A 17,627-nucleotide genomic window follows, 5' to 3' on the forward strand; every position below is an offset into this window, starting at 1 on the left:
AAGGGTTTTTTGATCTGAAGAAGACTTTGTGGTTAGCTGACTGATGAAATGATGCAATTGACCCTGTGGTTCGCTGTGAAATGTCTGTTATTTGTTAGTGACTTGGCCTTTGGTTTTTTGTCTTGCTATTTTGCTACGGGTAAAGAATGGAAAAGCATGGTATATTATATTAAATAATAAGGAAAGGGTTTTTGATCAAGACTTTGCAGTTAGCTGTTGAAATTTTTTTGGTTCACTGTGAAAATGCCTTTTTGATGAATTTATGTTATATTTTTTAGTGATGCTTGGCCTTGTTATTTTTTGTCCTACCATTTTGCTACAGGGTAAAAATGGAAAATCGTATATATTAATTTTGAGCTTTAGTTTGAAGTTTTTAGTAGTAAATGAAATTTCAAGTCATTCAAAAAAAAAAAAAGCATTTGGATTTTAAAAATTGTATCGAAGTTTATATTTTATAAAAAAAAAAATTCAGATCAACTATTTACCAACCTCATTAACTTTTACTGAGATTTTTATGTTTATACGAAAAAATATAATTTATAAAATTTAAATTATATGTCTAAATATAATTTTATCTCATCATTTCAAATCATGTCAAAAAACTTGAGGGGCATGATGCATGGTTTTTTATCTCTGAAATTTGAAGAGACTTTGTAGTAGCAGACATTTGAAAAGACGCAATAGACATCGTGGTTTGATGTGAAATGATTGTTATGCTCTTAATATTTTTTTGCCATTTTTTGTTCGGAAAAGGGCCAAATATACCCCGTACTATTGAAAAAGGGTCAAATATATCCTTCGTTATATTTTGAATCCAAATATATCCCTATTGTTCTATTATTTGCTCAAATAAAAATATTATTTAACATCTTAAACAACGACATTCCGTTAAAATTGTCCATCCCTAATCCATTTTGTCCCTCTTTATTTTCACCACTAAAATTTCCAATGCCCAAAAAGCCCACTTTCAGAATCGGAGTTTGGCCATGGCTGCTTTGATTGGCCATGGCTGCTTTGCCTCCAATGCCCATAAAGCAATGCCAGCTAAAGATTTTGTGTGGCAGCACTACTACTATTTGGACCCCTCAAGTTCCATATTTATTTCCAGCGGGAATTAACTGGCTCTAATTCGCTAAAGCTTTTTATCTTTTTAAGTTAATCATGGTAATAGGCTATTGAGGTGCAAGGTTTTGGGGGAAACGGACGATTTGGGTTTTGAAGTGAGTAGTGCCATTAAAGACTATTTATTTGTTGATTTTTTCAGAGAGTTGAGAGCCATGGCCTTATTTCCTTGCGCATCGAGGAAGCACCTTTGTTGTTTTTCTAGAGCTTGTAAGTATATGACGGTAATTGTGGCGAAGGAGGTGGAAATTTTAGTGGTGGAAGAAGAGAGGAGTAAAATAGATTAGGAGTCATGAGGTGACAATGCCACGTGGCATCTACCTCATCAAATATCATTACCACGTATGATAGAATATCCAAGGTGGATAATTTTAATAGAGAAAAGGTATATTTGAGTCAATATAGATAATAACAGGGTAATATTTAGACCCAAAATATGACGAAGGATATATTTAGCCCTTTTCCAACAGTAAAGAGGTATATTTGGCTGTTTTCCGCTTTTTGATTGTATTTTTCAATTGGTTTACTCTGACATAGTGCAATGTGGCGAGCTTTTATTCGTTAGTGATACTTGACCTTGTTTTTTGTCCTACTCTTTTGCTTCGGGGTAAAAATGAGGAATCATGAGATATTGCATAGAAGAAATTGTATTTAGTTCCAATAATAAGTATATATAATTACAGAAATGTATCGGTTAATTGATCTTACAATTGCAATTGCCTATTTCACGAGGGTTGTTACTGTTTAAGATAATTTCATTTTGACCCAAATTTTGCGAACTCTTTTTAAATTTTATTGATTTTTTTTTTGAATTTGAATTAACTTCTCATCCATTCATTAGCATAGTAGTATCTTTGAGTTGAAGATATAACATAATTTCATTTTGATCCAAATTTTGCGAACTCTTTCTAGATTTTATTGATTTTTTATTTATTTTGAATTAACTTCTCATCTATCCAATAGCATAATAGTATCGTTGAGTTGAGGATATAACATGTTCTTCAACTATGTTATTGCCTATTTGTCGCTTAAGACAATATAATAGAAGAATAATAAGATCCCTTGTGAAATATTTTTTATTATGAAATTATAAATGATTGTCTCATGAAAAATATTTTCTTAAAAAACAAATAATTTCATGTCATGCCAAATAAAATATAATGTAGGTGTTAGTAAGATAAATATTTTAAAGTAATTTACTTGAAAAGATAATTCAATTAACATTGAAATTTCTCCTAATTAAATAATATTGAAGATATATATTTATAGTGTCAATTGTTATAGAGATATATGTATTGTATGCATGATGAATACACATTATTTGTTTGAAGTATTGGATTGTAACTTGATTCAATATAGCTATAAGCTTTTAGTTTACTTGTAATTTGAGTGATCTGATGATTCTTTTTCTTTTCAAATAGTTTTTTTGATGAATCAATGGTTATTTAATATGAATAGTTATACATGTTAGAATATTAATTAAGATATCTATATTTCATTATCATGATAAATATACATTAACTAGTTTTGTTTTTTCAATTACACGCTTTAACTTTGCAAGATTCCTGTTATTTATCGTCTTTGTTCGAAATGAATCGACTTCCTTACATAGCAAACACCAGGATAAGTCTGGTTAGTAATTGTCACGCGCCATCATATCTAATACAGTAATATATTTAGAAAACTTATGCATTATATCAAGGAATAAGTAAAAAAATAAATAAAAAATTAAATATTCGATGCGAATAATTTTTTATGGTTCCTCTAAATGTAAAAGATGATAATATCTGGACCATCCTTTCAAATTAATTGAAAAACTAATAAGATGCTCCCAAAATTGAAGTTTCTAAAGAAAATGAAAAAACTAGCACAAGTTAAATCCTTTTTTTTTTTTTTTCAACAAGAAAAGAAATCCAATTCCATATATATTTGGGGAAAGCCGACCTTTTTTTTTTTGTTAAATTTGTTAATGAATTTCACCCTAAGTATTTTTGGGGCTATATAAATAGGAAAAGATAAGCACGTCCAAACAGACCATACTCCTCCAAAAAGGAGAGAAAAAAATCCCAATTGCGATCGATTATTAGTACCCTAAATTACCGACGTCTTCTTTGGCGCGTTCAGCCCACGCTCCGGTAAACTCACCACTGAGAAATCGACCTGTAAGTACCTTTTTATTCTCTATCAGTCCAAAACCCTAGTTTTTTTCTCTCTCTCTCTCTCTCTCTTTAAAAAAAAATTAAATTGTTTTGTAAAAATTGGAGTTGTGAATTAGATCTTATGATTTGTGTAGAAATTAGAAAAGCCTCAAATCTGCTTTGTATTGTTAATATGTGGTGAAAAGCCTATGCAAAATTATTTAGAAATCAAGTTGTAAGCACCTTTTTTAACTTGTTTTATATAGTGCTTTGTATGGTTGCTTGTTAATATGTGAGTAAAAAGCCTATGCAAAATCAATAGCTGCACTCTTGTTATGTGATGTAATAATATGAATCAATGTCTAGAAATCGAGTTGTAAGCACCTTTTTGTTTTCGAAACCCCTAGTATCTCTCCCTTTTTTCTTTTCATCGTGAATTGTTTTGTAAAATAGGAGTCGTGAATTCGATCTTATGCATTGCGTTAAGTACGAAACCCTAGTCTCTCGTTTTATTGATTGTTTTTGTAAAAATAGGAGTTTTGAATTGGATCTTATGATTTGTATCTACTTTCGCTGCGTAAAGAAGAGCTTCAAATCTGCTTTGTGTAGTACTTTGTATTTTGCTATGGAGGACACGGATTAGGGCAGAAGGCTAGTAGGTATTTTTGTTACTTCGATTATAATATTATTTTGTTGTAGTTACTGTTTCTTTAGTATTTTGCCTTGGTTTCTTCACTTTCGTTATTTCTTTTCTTGAACTGCTTTGAAACATTTTTCCTTGAGTCGAGGGTCTATCGGAAACAGCCTGTTTACTTCCATGAGATAGGGGTAAGGTCTGCGTACACTCTACCCTCCAAAGACGAGGGAATACACTGTGTTTTTTGTTGTTGTTGTTGTTGTTGTAATATCTGAGGAAAAAGCCAGAGGAGAATTATAAACCTCGAGAAGTTAAAAGGTGCAAATAAGGGGTGCGATAGATGCTACAATTGCTTGTTAATATGGTATTGTTGTTGATTGCTATCCAAGGTAATAATATGAAAATCAATGTCTAGAAATCGAGTTGTAAGCACGTTTCTTCTTTTTCTGTATTTTCCGCTGTCTGTTTCTCAGGTGACTTTCTCTTCAGTCCGAAACCCTAGTATCTTTTTTTTTTTCCCCCAATTGTTTTGTAAATACTAAATACGAATTGGATAGTTGTGCTTTGTTTTACTCTTTGTGGATAACGGAAATCCTCGAATCTGATTTTTGCAGTGCTTTGTGTTCTTGCTAGTTGATTGATATTCTGGTTTGCTTCTAATATGATATAATAGTATGAATCAATGTCTAGAAACGCCTCTTGTAAAAAGGGGAAAGGGAATTAGGCCATTAAAGATCGGCTCTTTACCAATGCTTTGTGAGTTTTAGACTTTTAGCAGTTATAATTAAGTTATCAGTTTAAAGTCATTGCAAGTCTGTTTCCCTGATTCCTTTGAATCACTAATTTGAGCTTCCAACAATCAACTAATTGATTACCGAAAAATCTATATAGTCCAATTGATCCGTCAATACTAGTGCTGAGTTTAGGTTAATACGGTAGAGCCTTGATAATTAAGTAATCAACCCTTTTTTATATGGTGGATACTTAATTTTTGCATTTAGTTGGTTATGTTTTTCAGCAGCATGCTTTTTAAGGTTCATTGAGGCATGGTTGAGAGATTGATATATTGATCTGTACGTGTCTTTTCTGTGTATACAGGGGGTGGAGGAACTTTAAATAAGGGGTTTTCATTATGGCGTCTCTCAAGGAGCTTCTCCCAGCAGCAAAGTCAGCTACCAGTATAGTTTATGATCATACAAGTGACCCATGGTTCAAGAATAGGTACAGTGCAACTGAGGCAGAGAAATCTGCTATAATCAAGGCAAATCCAGTACCCCCTTATCTAAAACGGGCTGGCTTTAGGCCATCCAAGCTCGAGGATTTTGGGGATGGAGGAGCATTCCCTGAAATCCATTATGCACAATATCCACTTGATATGGGAAGAAAGAAAGACTGGAAACCTGGGGGTAAGAATTTGCCTGTTACTGTGGATGAGCACGGTGAAGTTAGATATGATGCAATTGTGAGGCAGGGCGAGAACGCGAAGAAAATTGTTTATTCTCAACATAAAGATCTTATCCCGAAGTTTGTGAAGGATGAAGAGGATGATGAAGAGATGGATGAGGATGAGAAGCAGAAAGTAATCGATGAGACAATGGAGGAGACTAAGGCAGCACTTGAGAAGATTGTAAATGTGCGGTTGAGTGCTGCACAGCCCAAAAATGTTCCCACACAATCTCAAGAGTCCAAGTTTATTAAGTACAAGCCTTCCCAGCAAGCGGCAGCTTTTAACTCGGGTGCAAAGGAGAGGATTATTAGGATGGTAGAGATGCCCGTGGACCCTCTGGATCCACCAAAGTTCAAACATAAGAGGGTCCCCAGGGCCTCTGGTTCTCCACCAGTGCCTGTTATGCATTCTCCTCCTCGTCCTGTTACAGTGAAGGACCAGCAGGATTGGAAGATTCCGCCTTGTATATCAAACTGGAAGAACCCCAAAGGTTACACAATCCCACTTGACAAGCGTCTTGCTGCTGATGGCAGGGGACTTCAAGAAGTCCAGATCAATGATAATTTTGCAAAACTATCGGAGGCTCTGTATGTTGCAGAACAGAAAGCCAGAGAAGCGGTTGCAATGCGGTCAAAGGTTCAGAAAGAGATGATGATGAAAGAAAAGGAGAAGAAAGAGATGGAACTTCGGGAGTTGGCCCGCAAGGCAAGATCTGAGAGAACTGGTGTGGCACCTCCTGCTGCTGCAGCTGTGCCTTCTGATAGGGACACCAGGAATGGTGATGGTATGAGTGTGGATTATGAGCGTCCAAGAGATTTGCCCAAAGAGTCGAGGGAGGAGAGGGAAGAGCGATTACAGAGAGAGAAGATACGTGAGGAGCGACGTCGGGAGAGGGAGAGGGAAAGGAGATTGGAGGCAAAAGATGCTGCAATGGGTAAGAAGAGTAAGATCACCAGAGATAGAGACCGTGATGTCAGTGAAAAAGTGGCTCTTGGTATGGCTTCTACTGGCACATCAAGAGGAGAGGTCATGTATGATCAAAGATTGTTCAACCAGGAGAAAGGGATGGATTCTGGATTTGCTGTTGATGATGCCTACAACGTCTATGACAAGGGGCTATTTACCGCTCAGCCCACTCTTTCTACTCTATACAGACCGAAGAAAGATACTGATGCTGAAATGTATGGAGGTGCAGATGAGCAGTTGGATAAGATCATGAAGACAGAGCGCTTTAAGCCTGACAAGGCATTTGCTGGAACATCTGAGAGGGCTGGTACAAGAGATGGGCCTGTGCAATTTGAAGTTGAGGAAGCTGAGGAAGCTGATCCATTTGGTTTAGACCAGTTCTTGACAGAGGTTAAGAAGGGGAAGAAAGCTATGTCAAATGTTGGTAGTGGAGGCACCATGAAGGCCAGTGCTGGCTCCACCCGAGATGGCTATGAAACATCGAGCAGAACCCGTATTGCTTTCGACAAAGGGCGTTGAATTATCTTCCACTGCCAATGTCCTGGCGTTTATGTGTCCATCTTGGCTGCATCTGTGCTGTTGGTTTTGTGTTAGCATGAAAATAATTGAACTACTCTTTATCTTCCATGCCTATCAATCTTCAGGCCTACTGTAACATCTCTTAATGATTGCTTTCTGTGTTCTCTGCGTTGAAACAGATGTTTTTTACTAGATTTGGAAGATGATGACATTCACCGCTTAATTAAATTACGTTATTTTGACTCAGTTGGATATGTGGAATTTCTGGGATATATCTGCGTTTGTGTTTTCTGTTGTGAGGTCTTTTCTTCCATTTTAATCTTTTGCTGCAGAGGACTTTCTCTTTGCACGATATTCATCATTGTCAAGGTTTCTTTGTATTATTGGCCATTTATGTGGATTTATATTTCCACATCATATTTCCAATTCTTCAGATTTATCTTTTTGGAAATGACCAATGTTTATAACCCGACCAAATATTCTCTTCAAAGAAATTATGGCCACTAGGCATAAGTTCGATTCATATTATTAAACACAAATCAAAAGTTTTAAGATCAGCCCATTTGAAGGAAAAATCATGCAATTTCTTCAAATTTATGTGGATTAAGATGAATTAGATCAAGATGAGTTAAATAATGCCCACATATTAAACACAAACCAACCAATATTTATAACCTTCGCCAAAATTCATATTAACAAAATCAAGAACATAAAAAAAAAAGTAATCCTATATTAAAAACAAACAATCAACTTCACTCCAATTTCAATATAAAAAAAAATAAGTAATCCCATATTTCTTTTAGAACACTAATATAATAAATACGGGCGCTAAATTACAATGTTATAAACTTTCTAGTGTGTGTATATATATATATATATATATATATATATATATATATATTATATGCATAAAAATACCAGTAAAGGGTGGGCCCTATACTAAACCAAATATTCTCTTCACACATTACAAATAAGTTATAAATTTATACAAACAAATCCTAAATTCTAGCTTATTTTAGCATAAAATATCTGTGTATCTTACAAAATCTTATTACATTGCTCACAATCCAATGAGCAAATATTTATGTAAATAATGTAGGACGTCATGAGCCTATTGTAGTGTGGTGAAACATTTAAAAAATGTATTTCATCATTTAAATAGAAAATCAATTTCTATTTTGTTTTTTTTAGAAACAAATAAAACCCATAAATGTTAAAGCATTAAATTGGATAAACAAAATACAATCGAGAACCAAATTGAAATACATAAAATAGAACATCAATAAGCAGAACTCCAAGAAACATCATGAAATCTTTCATTGCTAATTGCCTTTAATTTTACCAAATCCTAAAGTAGCTTATTTAAGCATAAAATAGGGTATCTTACAAAATCTTATTACATTGCTCACAATCCAATGAGCAAATATTTATGTAAATAATGTAGGACGTCATGAGCCTATTGTAGTTTGGTGAAACATTTATGCACTCCGCTTTTAGAAACAAATAAAACCCATAAATTTTAAAGCATTAAATTGGATAAACAAAATACAATCATGAACCAAATTGAAATACATAAAATAGAACATTAATAAGCAGAACTCCAAGAAACATCATGAAATCTTTCATTGCTAATTGCCGGGTTATCTCTCCGATTGAAAGTTGCGTGGTTTTCATAATGGAGCTATTGCACGCTTGAGGAGGCTCTTTGGGTTTTACCCTGTGCGCTCCTGAAGGGTAGCGGGTTCTCATGTCATCAAAAAAAAAAAAAAAAATTGCCTTTCCTAAAGTCTGCAGCTGTAGTAATTTCTGTTCATACACTGAAATCCCGTGCTTGCTTCAATTGTTTGTTCTTGCACATATTCCTATTTCTTGGAAAAACTTACAGAACAAGTTTCAGTAATTTCTATCCACATGCCAAGTTAAAAGAACTAAAGTCTTTCCATTATCTTCGGCAATAGTTCAGTGTAAATACAGCTGCTTTAACAAATTGTGCAGACCAGTATATAAGTGTAAACCAGTTTCAGTATCAATATCTGCTATAATGTGCCAAAGTCTTATGAACTAAACTTGGTTTCCTCATAAACTAGTTTGAACTCATTCTCACTCAGACTCTAGTTTCTGATCTCTCAAGTACCATGCTTGCTTCTGCACTTCCACCCGTAGCGATGGAGCATACAATCAACGGGTTCAAGTGAACACAATATTTTGGTACGGTGTACAGATAACAGATAGACATGTGAAAATCATTAAGATTTCAAAAAATACTGAATTTTGAACCCATAAGTGCCTAAATGTGGAACACATCAAGTTAAATCCTGAATCCACCTCTGAGTCTTTCACCATCAAAACTTGATGTTACTTCCAGGTGTGGATTGGCCTTAAGTTCATCATTCAACTCATTCATCGTGTAGTCTACATCACGAATATCTTCTGGAACTCCATTCTCATCATGGAAGGTATGTACTTTAATACCATAATTTGCGATTTCAGTTTCATTAGCCTGAAATTCTTCTTCAGCCTTACAACATATTCAGATTTCTTCTCAATGTTATTGTCTTCAGTTAGCCACTGTGAACTACCTTCGTGTCCCAAAGAGCGAGCACCATGCTCATCGATACTTCTAATTCGCTCGCCATTATGGGAGTTTTGAATCTGATACAGCAACCAGATGCAAACAACTATGAAGAATATAAACTGGAAAACTTCTTTGGCCTTAGCTGCTTTATCTCTCTGGTTCCGGCTAGTAGCTAAGGTATTATTATTCATGCTTTTTTAACAATGCTAAATGTATGAATGAAATTCAAGATGGTATTTTGAAATTAGCCTCTAAAAACTTCAACTAATAAAATGTAATTTGAGACTAAAGAGATGCTATATAAACAGAAGTGTTTAGGAAGGTGATATTTCAAATGCAAATAGGCTCTATTATAACATGACAAAGCAGTTAGCTCACACTTCCTAGACCTTTTAGTTAAGAAACTAGGAATAACTTTCTTCTTCAAAACTGCTCAAACAAGAAATGCATAACTGGTATTGATAAATGTGTCAGCTTTAGCATGTGAGAAGCAAACAAAAAGCACTATGAATGATCAAAGAAATGTACAATTTAGTTGAATACTTGAAAAATTATGCATTTATCTAAAACTACGGAGCAGTGAAGAGGAAGTGATCGTCTATGACCAGTTCCAATTTGGACAGAAGAAAATCTCATATGATTTATTTGCCAATCTCGTGTTATGGTTTACCGATCTCCTGTGAAAAGGGCTATATAACTAAAAGAGCATGTGTAATATGCCGTAAAACCAATCTCCGCGAGAATCAAGAACAAGAGATTAATATCTCAATAAGCTTAAGAGGGCCTTGTTATAAGCCCAAAATTTTGTATTACAATATAAAAGCCACTCTAATGTCTTCTCCCTGAAATATGGATAATAGTGATGAATGTTTCACTAGGTTTACACCTAATATCCTTTCCTCTCTAAAATATTAGGCAATATTCATCGTAGAAGAAATTCCAAGAGTGTACCTTTTTCTTAGTGGCACTGTGATAATTGTTAATCTCTGATTATTTGTTAATGATGCTATATTAGAGGAAACTTCAATATATTGGACTGCTGCAAATTTTATTTATTTCTTTCCCCTCGATCTATCCGGTCTTCTTTTTTGTTTTGTTTTAATATTTGGATCCTACTCGTAGCTTTTTCCCTTGCCGTGGTTTAGAAGATATGGCTATGCGGACTAAATACAAAATAAAAGTCATCAAATAAGTAAGGCTTATATTTTCTCCTCCTTTTCCTTTCTCTTTCCTTCATTTTTTTTTATATAATAAAAATTAAAAGGCAGCTAAAGAAAAAGTATAACATAGCAGTTATTTTCGTTTTAAGATTCTGGATATCTGTTTTAAACAGATTTACAATTTGCTTTATTTGATGGTTGCTGAACCTGAAAAGATTTAACGTAAGTAAGAATGAAATAGTGAATATTGAGTTGATGCATCTATAACACGTGGATTTGAAAATAAGAATTCATCTACAAAAAGCAAAGACAAATTGAAAATGTTTGTTAATCAATCAACTTATATAGAACATATCTTTGATCACTCTATGATATTCAATTCACCATTCAAGAACATAATAAAGGATGTTTGCAGCTTGGTTCTATTCCAAAAACCATAAGCTATAGTTTCTTGATCCACCAACTGACTCTAATGACCTAGTCAAACTAGGGTATATATTCATATTATTGGGGGAAAGGGGTCTCCCATACATCAATAAGCTTTTCTTCCCTATGTAGAGCTTAAAGACGGCCACCACCAATTGAAAAATCACAGATTGGACCACCGTGACTCTGTTGAAGCTGTGATGTTAGAACCCAATCAGAACCACAATACACTGAAATCCTATCGTTCATTGATGAAAACAATTGCCCCTCGTGAAATGCCAATTTTGAATAAAAACAAGAGTTATAACCCGCACTCTTCGTAGATTTTCTCCAATTTATACTTGCATCAGTACTCCTCAAATCCATGAAAACCAAACGCTCATATTCATCTACCATACAAATGGAATTACTCTCCTCTATCGCTCTCACGTCTCTAAACTTTGTCTCATCAGTAATGTAAGTCTTGTTCATGCGATCCCTATCATCACACCACTACAAAACCACCCTGTTTGTCCCAAAATCTACCAAGCTGATGCAACAATTTTCATTCCTTGGATGTAAACTAGTTACCATCAAACAATTGATACCATGCAACCATTGCATCTTGCTTGCATTAGCATGTGACCAGTATGGCAAGAAATCTATCTGCTTACCTGTGACTTGGTCCCAAACACCAATTCCATGCACATCATTAGTGCTACAACCAAAGAATAACTTGGAATCCGAGTTAAAACTCAGTACACCTGCTGTGTAACCCTTTCTTTCATCCGTAACCTGAAATTCGGGTTGACAAAATTAGCTTATGAAAACATAATTCGCCCAAACCATTCAAGATTGAACCATTTATTAGCGTAACCCATTTTAGCCTAACCAATTTCAATCTATCAAAAAATTAGGCTGAAATGTAACCCAGATTGAACTGATATGCAGCCAAAATTGACCCATAAAAATCTTTTCAAAAATTCATTTTTTTGATTTGATATATTATAAATAGCTCAGATAACTTCGAAGTGCAGGACTTGCCCTTCAAATAGGCTAGTCTTTTGCCCTTTAGCAATTGAACTTATGTCCAATGGGGCATAAGTTTTTAAGGGCAAAGGCATAACTTCTGAGATATTATGGCGCGAAAATATAAATTTATGCCCTGCGAAAAAGTTGTGGCATAAGTGGCAATGACCCAGTAACTATTAGGCGGGTCAATCTATTAACTTAGCCCATTTTGATCTACTTAAATCTAGCCCAACCTGCCCATTTGACACCCTTACCTGAAATTTATGCCTCAATTCCCCTATGGATGCATTGAATAACCCCATGCTTCCATAAGCTAGCTCTTTATTAGAACTAGTCACAATTTTTTCAGCATCAACCCAACAAACATCATTCACTTTATTGCAGTCAATATGAATTACAGGGTGTTCTTCTAGCATCCAGTTGTACACGTTGACCACACTACCTTGAGCCACACAACACCAGCCATTCTGGCCAGCTCGAATGGCCCGAGTGACATCAACATACCCTGCTGACTGGCCCGAGCCCGTTATGGACCGGCCAACCTGAGCCTATTGCCATCAAATGGACCCCATTTAGTTGACTTGACATGATCAAGAATGCCATAATATAAGGCCTCTCTGTATAGGAGATTTTCGTTGAGGTTTGGAGGAATATAGAGCTCTCTTGTTCTGAGTAAGTCAAGAAGGACGGCGAAACAATCAGGGTCTCTATCAATGTAATTTTCAATCATTATGGGAAAATACGTTTTTCCTAAGGGTGAATTCTTGCCAGAGGCGTATCTAGCCTACAAGGTAGGGGTTCAACTGAACTCCAAACTTTCGACGCGGAGCCTAAATTTATGTGTACAAAATTATTAAAATTGCAATAAATAGTAGAGAACCCCTAACTTTAAAAACATAATGGGTTCAATGCTAAAAATCTTAAGATTGAACCCATAAAATTTAAATCCTGGATCCACCACTGATTTTTGCTAGCATTCCTTAACATTGTGGGCGAAGTTACGAAGATTCTGCCTCCAACATTGAGTTTCACCGTGTGGAGATTTTCCAAAAGAACCATTATTATTCAATTCAATATAATCCAAATTAGTGAAATGAACTTGAAATCGTATTGACAAAGTATGTATGTATGTATGTATATACACACACATACAGGAGGCATCAGTGGGCAGTCGAAGAGTTTTAGTGTGATGGTGTCTGTTTAGTTTCTCCATGATTTATTTGATTTTCTCCAGGTTTCAATGTATTGAAATTTGAGATTGACACTGTTGTTTTTTTAGGTCTTGGATGCTGTTCAAGTCGTGTGTATTAAATAACTGCTATCAAATCAGCATTATTCCATATGTAGTGATTTTTTTTCTTTCTTTTTTCAAGTTAAGATAAGTAGTTATAAAATGTAATATGAACCTAGAGGCTAGATCTCGCTAATATAAACAAAAATGTATTGATACATGCCTCTGGTCATTTTTTTTATTAAAGTCTTATAATCTCAAAATACACTACATTCATGAACATCTATTTATACTAGTTTCTGATCTCTCAGGTAGCACGCTTGCTTCTACACTTCCACTCAATCAACGGGTTCAACTGAACACAACATATTCAATGCGGAATACAGATATATACGGTGAAACATCATCTACGTTGAATTTAAAACTTGGATCTGCGTCTTAAGTCTTTAACCATCCAAACTTGACGTTACTTCCAGGTACGGATTGGTCTTAAGTTCATCATTTAACTCATTTTTCGTGTAGTCTACATCACGAACATCTTCTGGAATTCCGTTCTTATCATGAAAGGTACGGACCTCATTACCAAAATTTTCGATTTCTGTTTCATTGGCCTGAAATTCTTCTCCAGCTTTATTTACAACAAATTTAGATTCCTCCATAGTGTTGTTGTTTTCTTCTGTTCAGAATCACCCTGAACAGTTAACCACTGTGAACTATCTCTATGTCCCAGAGAACGAGCATCATGCTCATTGATGAGCTTGCTTCTGATTCGCTCACCATTTTGTGGGTTTCGAATCTGATGCAGTAACCATATGCAAACAACTATGACAAATATAAACTGAACAACTTCTTTAGTTTTAGCTGCATTAACTCTCTGGCTCCGGCTACTAGCTGCGGTACTATTGTTCATGATTTTTAACAATGACAAATATCTTAATGAATATCAAGTAGGGATTTTCAACTTAGCCTCTAATAATTTCAGCTAAATGAATGTAAGTTGAGACTAAGCATGTTTTGCCAAGCTTCCAAATCTTCTTATTTCAGCTTCTGAAAAATAGCTTCATCTACTACTCAAGAATGCATTTTTTTTTCCTCTCCAAAAGCTTGGCCGAATACCTCATATGTCTAAAATAAACACTTTTGGCTTCCCGAAGTTTGGACAAACAGGCTATAAAGATGCTACCAACATAAGTTCTTGGAAATATGGTATTTCAAATGCGAGTAGGATCAATTATAACATGACAACAGCAGTTGGCTCACACTTCCTAGACCTTTTAGCGAAGGAACTGGGAATAACTATCTTCTTTGAAACTGCTAAAAATGCATGACTTGAATTGATAAAATGTGTCAGCTTTAACATGTGAGAAGCAAACAGAAAAGCACTATGAATGATCAAAGAAATGTACATTTAGTTGACTACTTGAAGAATTATTCAGGTATCAAGGTAAATAGGTGATGCAGAGAGTAAGATAAAAAAAAAAGGTCCTACATTATTAGCTGGGAAAATACATAAAAACCCCCCCAACGTATACTCGGATTAATTATGACGCACCTAACCTTTGCGCGACCATTACCCCCCGCCTTATTTTTTCGTATTTTGTACCCTTTTTTGACTGACGTGGCAAAAAAAAAAAAAATTGAAGCCCAGTTGCACAGTGGAGAGTGTTGCACACTCTCCGCCACATTGGTGCCACGCTGCTGCCACGTCACTGCCACTTTTCCTTTCTTTTTTTCATTTGATTTTTCTTTTATTAATTATATTTACACTAATTAACCATTAATTTTGTCTTCTTCATCACTAAACCCTTCTTTTTCTTCTTCTTCATTTCAAGAAATCCATCAACCCATTTTCTTCCTCCATTAACACACACACACATTCAACCCACTTTCTTCCTCCATTAACAACACACATTCAACCCATTTTCTTCCTCCATTAACACACACACATTCAACTCATTTTCTTCCTCCATTAACACATACATTCAATTTAATCATCAATCATAAAGAGCTTATTTTCAAGACACATTCAACTCATTTTCTTTAACCCATTTTCTTCCTCCATTAACACACCCATTCAATTTCATCATAAACCCCCTTCTTCTTCTTCATTTCAGGCCGTCCCTCGCCCGCCCCCCAAACTCGAGGAGCTGCTGCTGCCCCCCCCCCCCCCCAACCCGCTCCTCTTGCCCCACCCATTTGAAGAAATTGCCATTGACACCCATTTGAAGAAATTGCCATTTGAAGGACAAACTGTGCAATTTCTTCCTTTCTGGGCTATGTTCAATCATGGACTGGAATTTAACAACAATGGAAATTGTTGTTTGTTAAATTTCATGGAAATTGTCCAACCCGCTCCTCTTGCCATTTGTTAAATTTCATGAAAATTCATGGGGAATGGAATTTAACAACAATGGCGGCGTCGGTGGCTGGTACGTGTAGCACTACACTGCACCTTCCTCCTTTCATTAATTTGGAATGATTGGTGTAGGGGCTGATTTTAATTTAATGAATTTAATATTAAAATTTGAAATTTCATGTACTCCATTTTATGATCAATTTTCTGATTCTTTTGGGGTCAGTGACTCTTTCATGAATTGCAGAATATATATTTCCATGGTCCACAACACAAATTACACTCTGCTGTTGTTTTCGAATGATGGTCAAATTACTCACACGATAGGAAAATGTTTTAATGCATATACTTTTTGTCCCATTTTTTTGTAAGATAAAATCCGATTTCTAGAGTTAAATTATAATTCAATTTCACGAACGGGCTATGTTCAATCATGGCGGCGTTCGTGGCGGCGTGGGGGTGGTTGAGAGAAAGAAGAATAAAGAGAAAGAGAAAAAAATGGGTTTTTTTTAAAAAAAATTAATTTTTATTAAAATATAAAAACTATTTTTACTGTTTTCACTCGCTATTTTTTTTTTTTTGCCACGTTAGCTAAAAAAGGTATAAAAATACAGAAAAAATAAGGCCAGGGGTAATAGGTTGCCCGCAAAGGTTGAGTGCATCATAATTGAGATAATACTCAAAATACCCCCAACGTTTGACCAAAATCCCAACTACACACCTAACATTTGCGGGGGTCCTATTACCCCCCAACAAATTTTTTCGATATCAAAATGCCCCTTTTTTGATGTGTATAAAATTAACGGGCCAACCCCAAATATTAAATGGCGGTTGTCCACACGCGCCGGCCACGTACACGTGTTTAATTTTGCCCCATTTTTTATTAATTTCCCCTTCCTCCATCCATCTACTCTTCTTCTTCAAAAAAAAAAAAATCTCTCAATTTTCCATACTCCATTTTTATTAAGGATCCGAAACCCATACCCAATTCTCCTTCATCTTCATCAACATTATCATCATCATCTTCATTAGGAGTTGAAAAAAAAAAATCACACCAACTTGCTCAAATCTAATCCAAACAAATCCAAATGTGAAAGGAAGCTTCTAACACCAAATAGAACAAAGTTCATCCATTAATTTGATTAAACAATCAAGAATTTAGAGAAACCCATTTGGTGTTCCTCATAACTTTCTCCAAATTCTTAGCAATGGAGTTTAATTTTCTCCCCAAATCAACTCAAAGAATTAGTTCTTAAACAACTCCAACCAAGCAACAAGTAGCAACTCCAAACAAACAACTTCCAATAAGATTTTCTTTAACAAGATTAGATTTTTCATCCTTATTTTTTTCCGCATTTTTCCTTTTTCTTTCTTGATTTTTCATTTTTTTTTTCTTGATTTTCGCTTATGGTGGAAAGTTGTTCTTTAACAAGTTGTTGAATCATATGTGGATTTTCTTCAATTGAGATTTTCGTTTATAATGGATATTATTTTGACAACAAAAAATGGGGATGGATATTAAATAGGGTGAAGATGAAGATGAAGTAGCCTAAAAATGGAGGAGTTCAAATTTTATCTACTTGGCATCATATGTGGCAACTTAGTTGGCATCCAAAACAGTCGATGCAGATTTTTAAAGGCCGTCACGCGCCACTGGGCGGTGTATTCACGCTCTCTGCCACATCAGCTGTTATAGCCCGTATTTTATACGTTTGGAAATTCCAAAGTCGTCGTGGAAAGTTAAAGTCGAGACCATTCTCAAAAATTATTTTAGTGCGCCAAGTTGGTTATGAATATTATTTATGAGTATTATTGGATGGAAATATTGAGAAAGACTAAGGGCAGAAAGTGGATTCGCAAAGGGCCGTGGAAATGATGCGGAAGGTTAAGGACAAAATAGTAATATTGAGAAAGTCGAGGGGGCAAAATGGTAATTTCGCATGGTGTTCAAGAATTTTCATGAAGGGCCATATTACTTATGTGAAAAAAAGGGGAAAAAAGAAAGGATGACACATAATAAGTCATCTTTTATTAAGAGAAAT

The 17,627-nt window shown here is 35.1% G+C and overlaps 1 protein-coding gene, 1 long non-coding RNA gene and 1 pseudogene across 5 annotated transcripts; 2 read left to right on the plus strand and 1 right to left on the minus strand.

Moving 5' to 3' along the window:
* Nucleotides 1-3,126: 3,126 nt before the first annotated feature.
* LOC132030981 (SNW/SKI-interacting protein A) lies at nt 3,127-7,101 on the plus strand. The gene is made up of 2 exons (XM_059420790.1): nt 3,127-3,284; nt 4,996-7,101. The coding sequence occupies exon 2, from the start codon at nt 5,030-5,032 to the stop codon at nt 6,827-6,829; it is 1,800 nt and encodes a 599-aa protein (XP_059276773.1). The 5' UTR covers nt 3,127-3,284; nt 4,996-5,029; the 3' UTR covers nt 6,830-7,101.
* A 1,440-nt stretch (nt 7,102-8,541) lies between these two features.
* On the plus strand, nt 8,542-14,185 carry LOC132029252 (uncharacterized). 4 transcript variants are annotated; one of them, XR_009407755.1, is made up of 5 exons: nt 8,542-9,285; nt 9,391-9,581; nt 10,527-10,596; nt 13,544-13,627; nt 13,755-14,185. It is a non-coding gene; the product is annotated as an uncharacterized LOC132029252 (long non-coding RNA). The 4 variants fall into 4 exon arrangements; XR_009407756.1 differs by lacking the exon at nt 10,527-10,596; XR_009407753.1 differs by lacking the exon at nt 13,755-14,185 and having other exon boundaries at nt 13,544-13,680.
* On the minus strand, nt 11,069-13,096 carry LOC132029471 (BTB/POZ domain-containing protein At4g30940-like; annotated as a pseudogene).
* Nucleotides 14,186-17,627: the final 3,442 nt, after the last annotated feature.

The sequence above is a fragment of the Lycium ferocissimum genome, chromosome 9, assembly GCF_029784015.1.
Source record: "Lycium ferocissimum isolate CSIRO_LF1 chromosome 9, AGI_CSIRO_Lferr_CH_V1, whole genome shotgun sequence".
NCBI lineage: Eukaryota > Viridiplantae > Streptophyta > Magnoliopsida > Solanales > Solanaceae > Lycium > Lycium ferocissimum.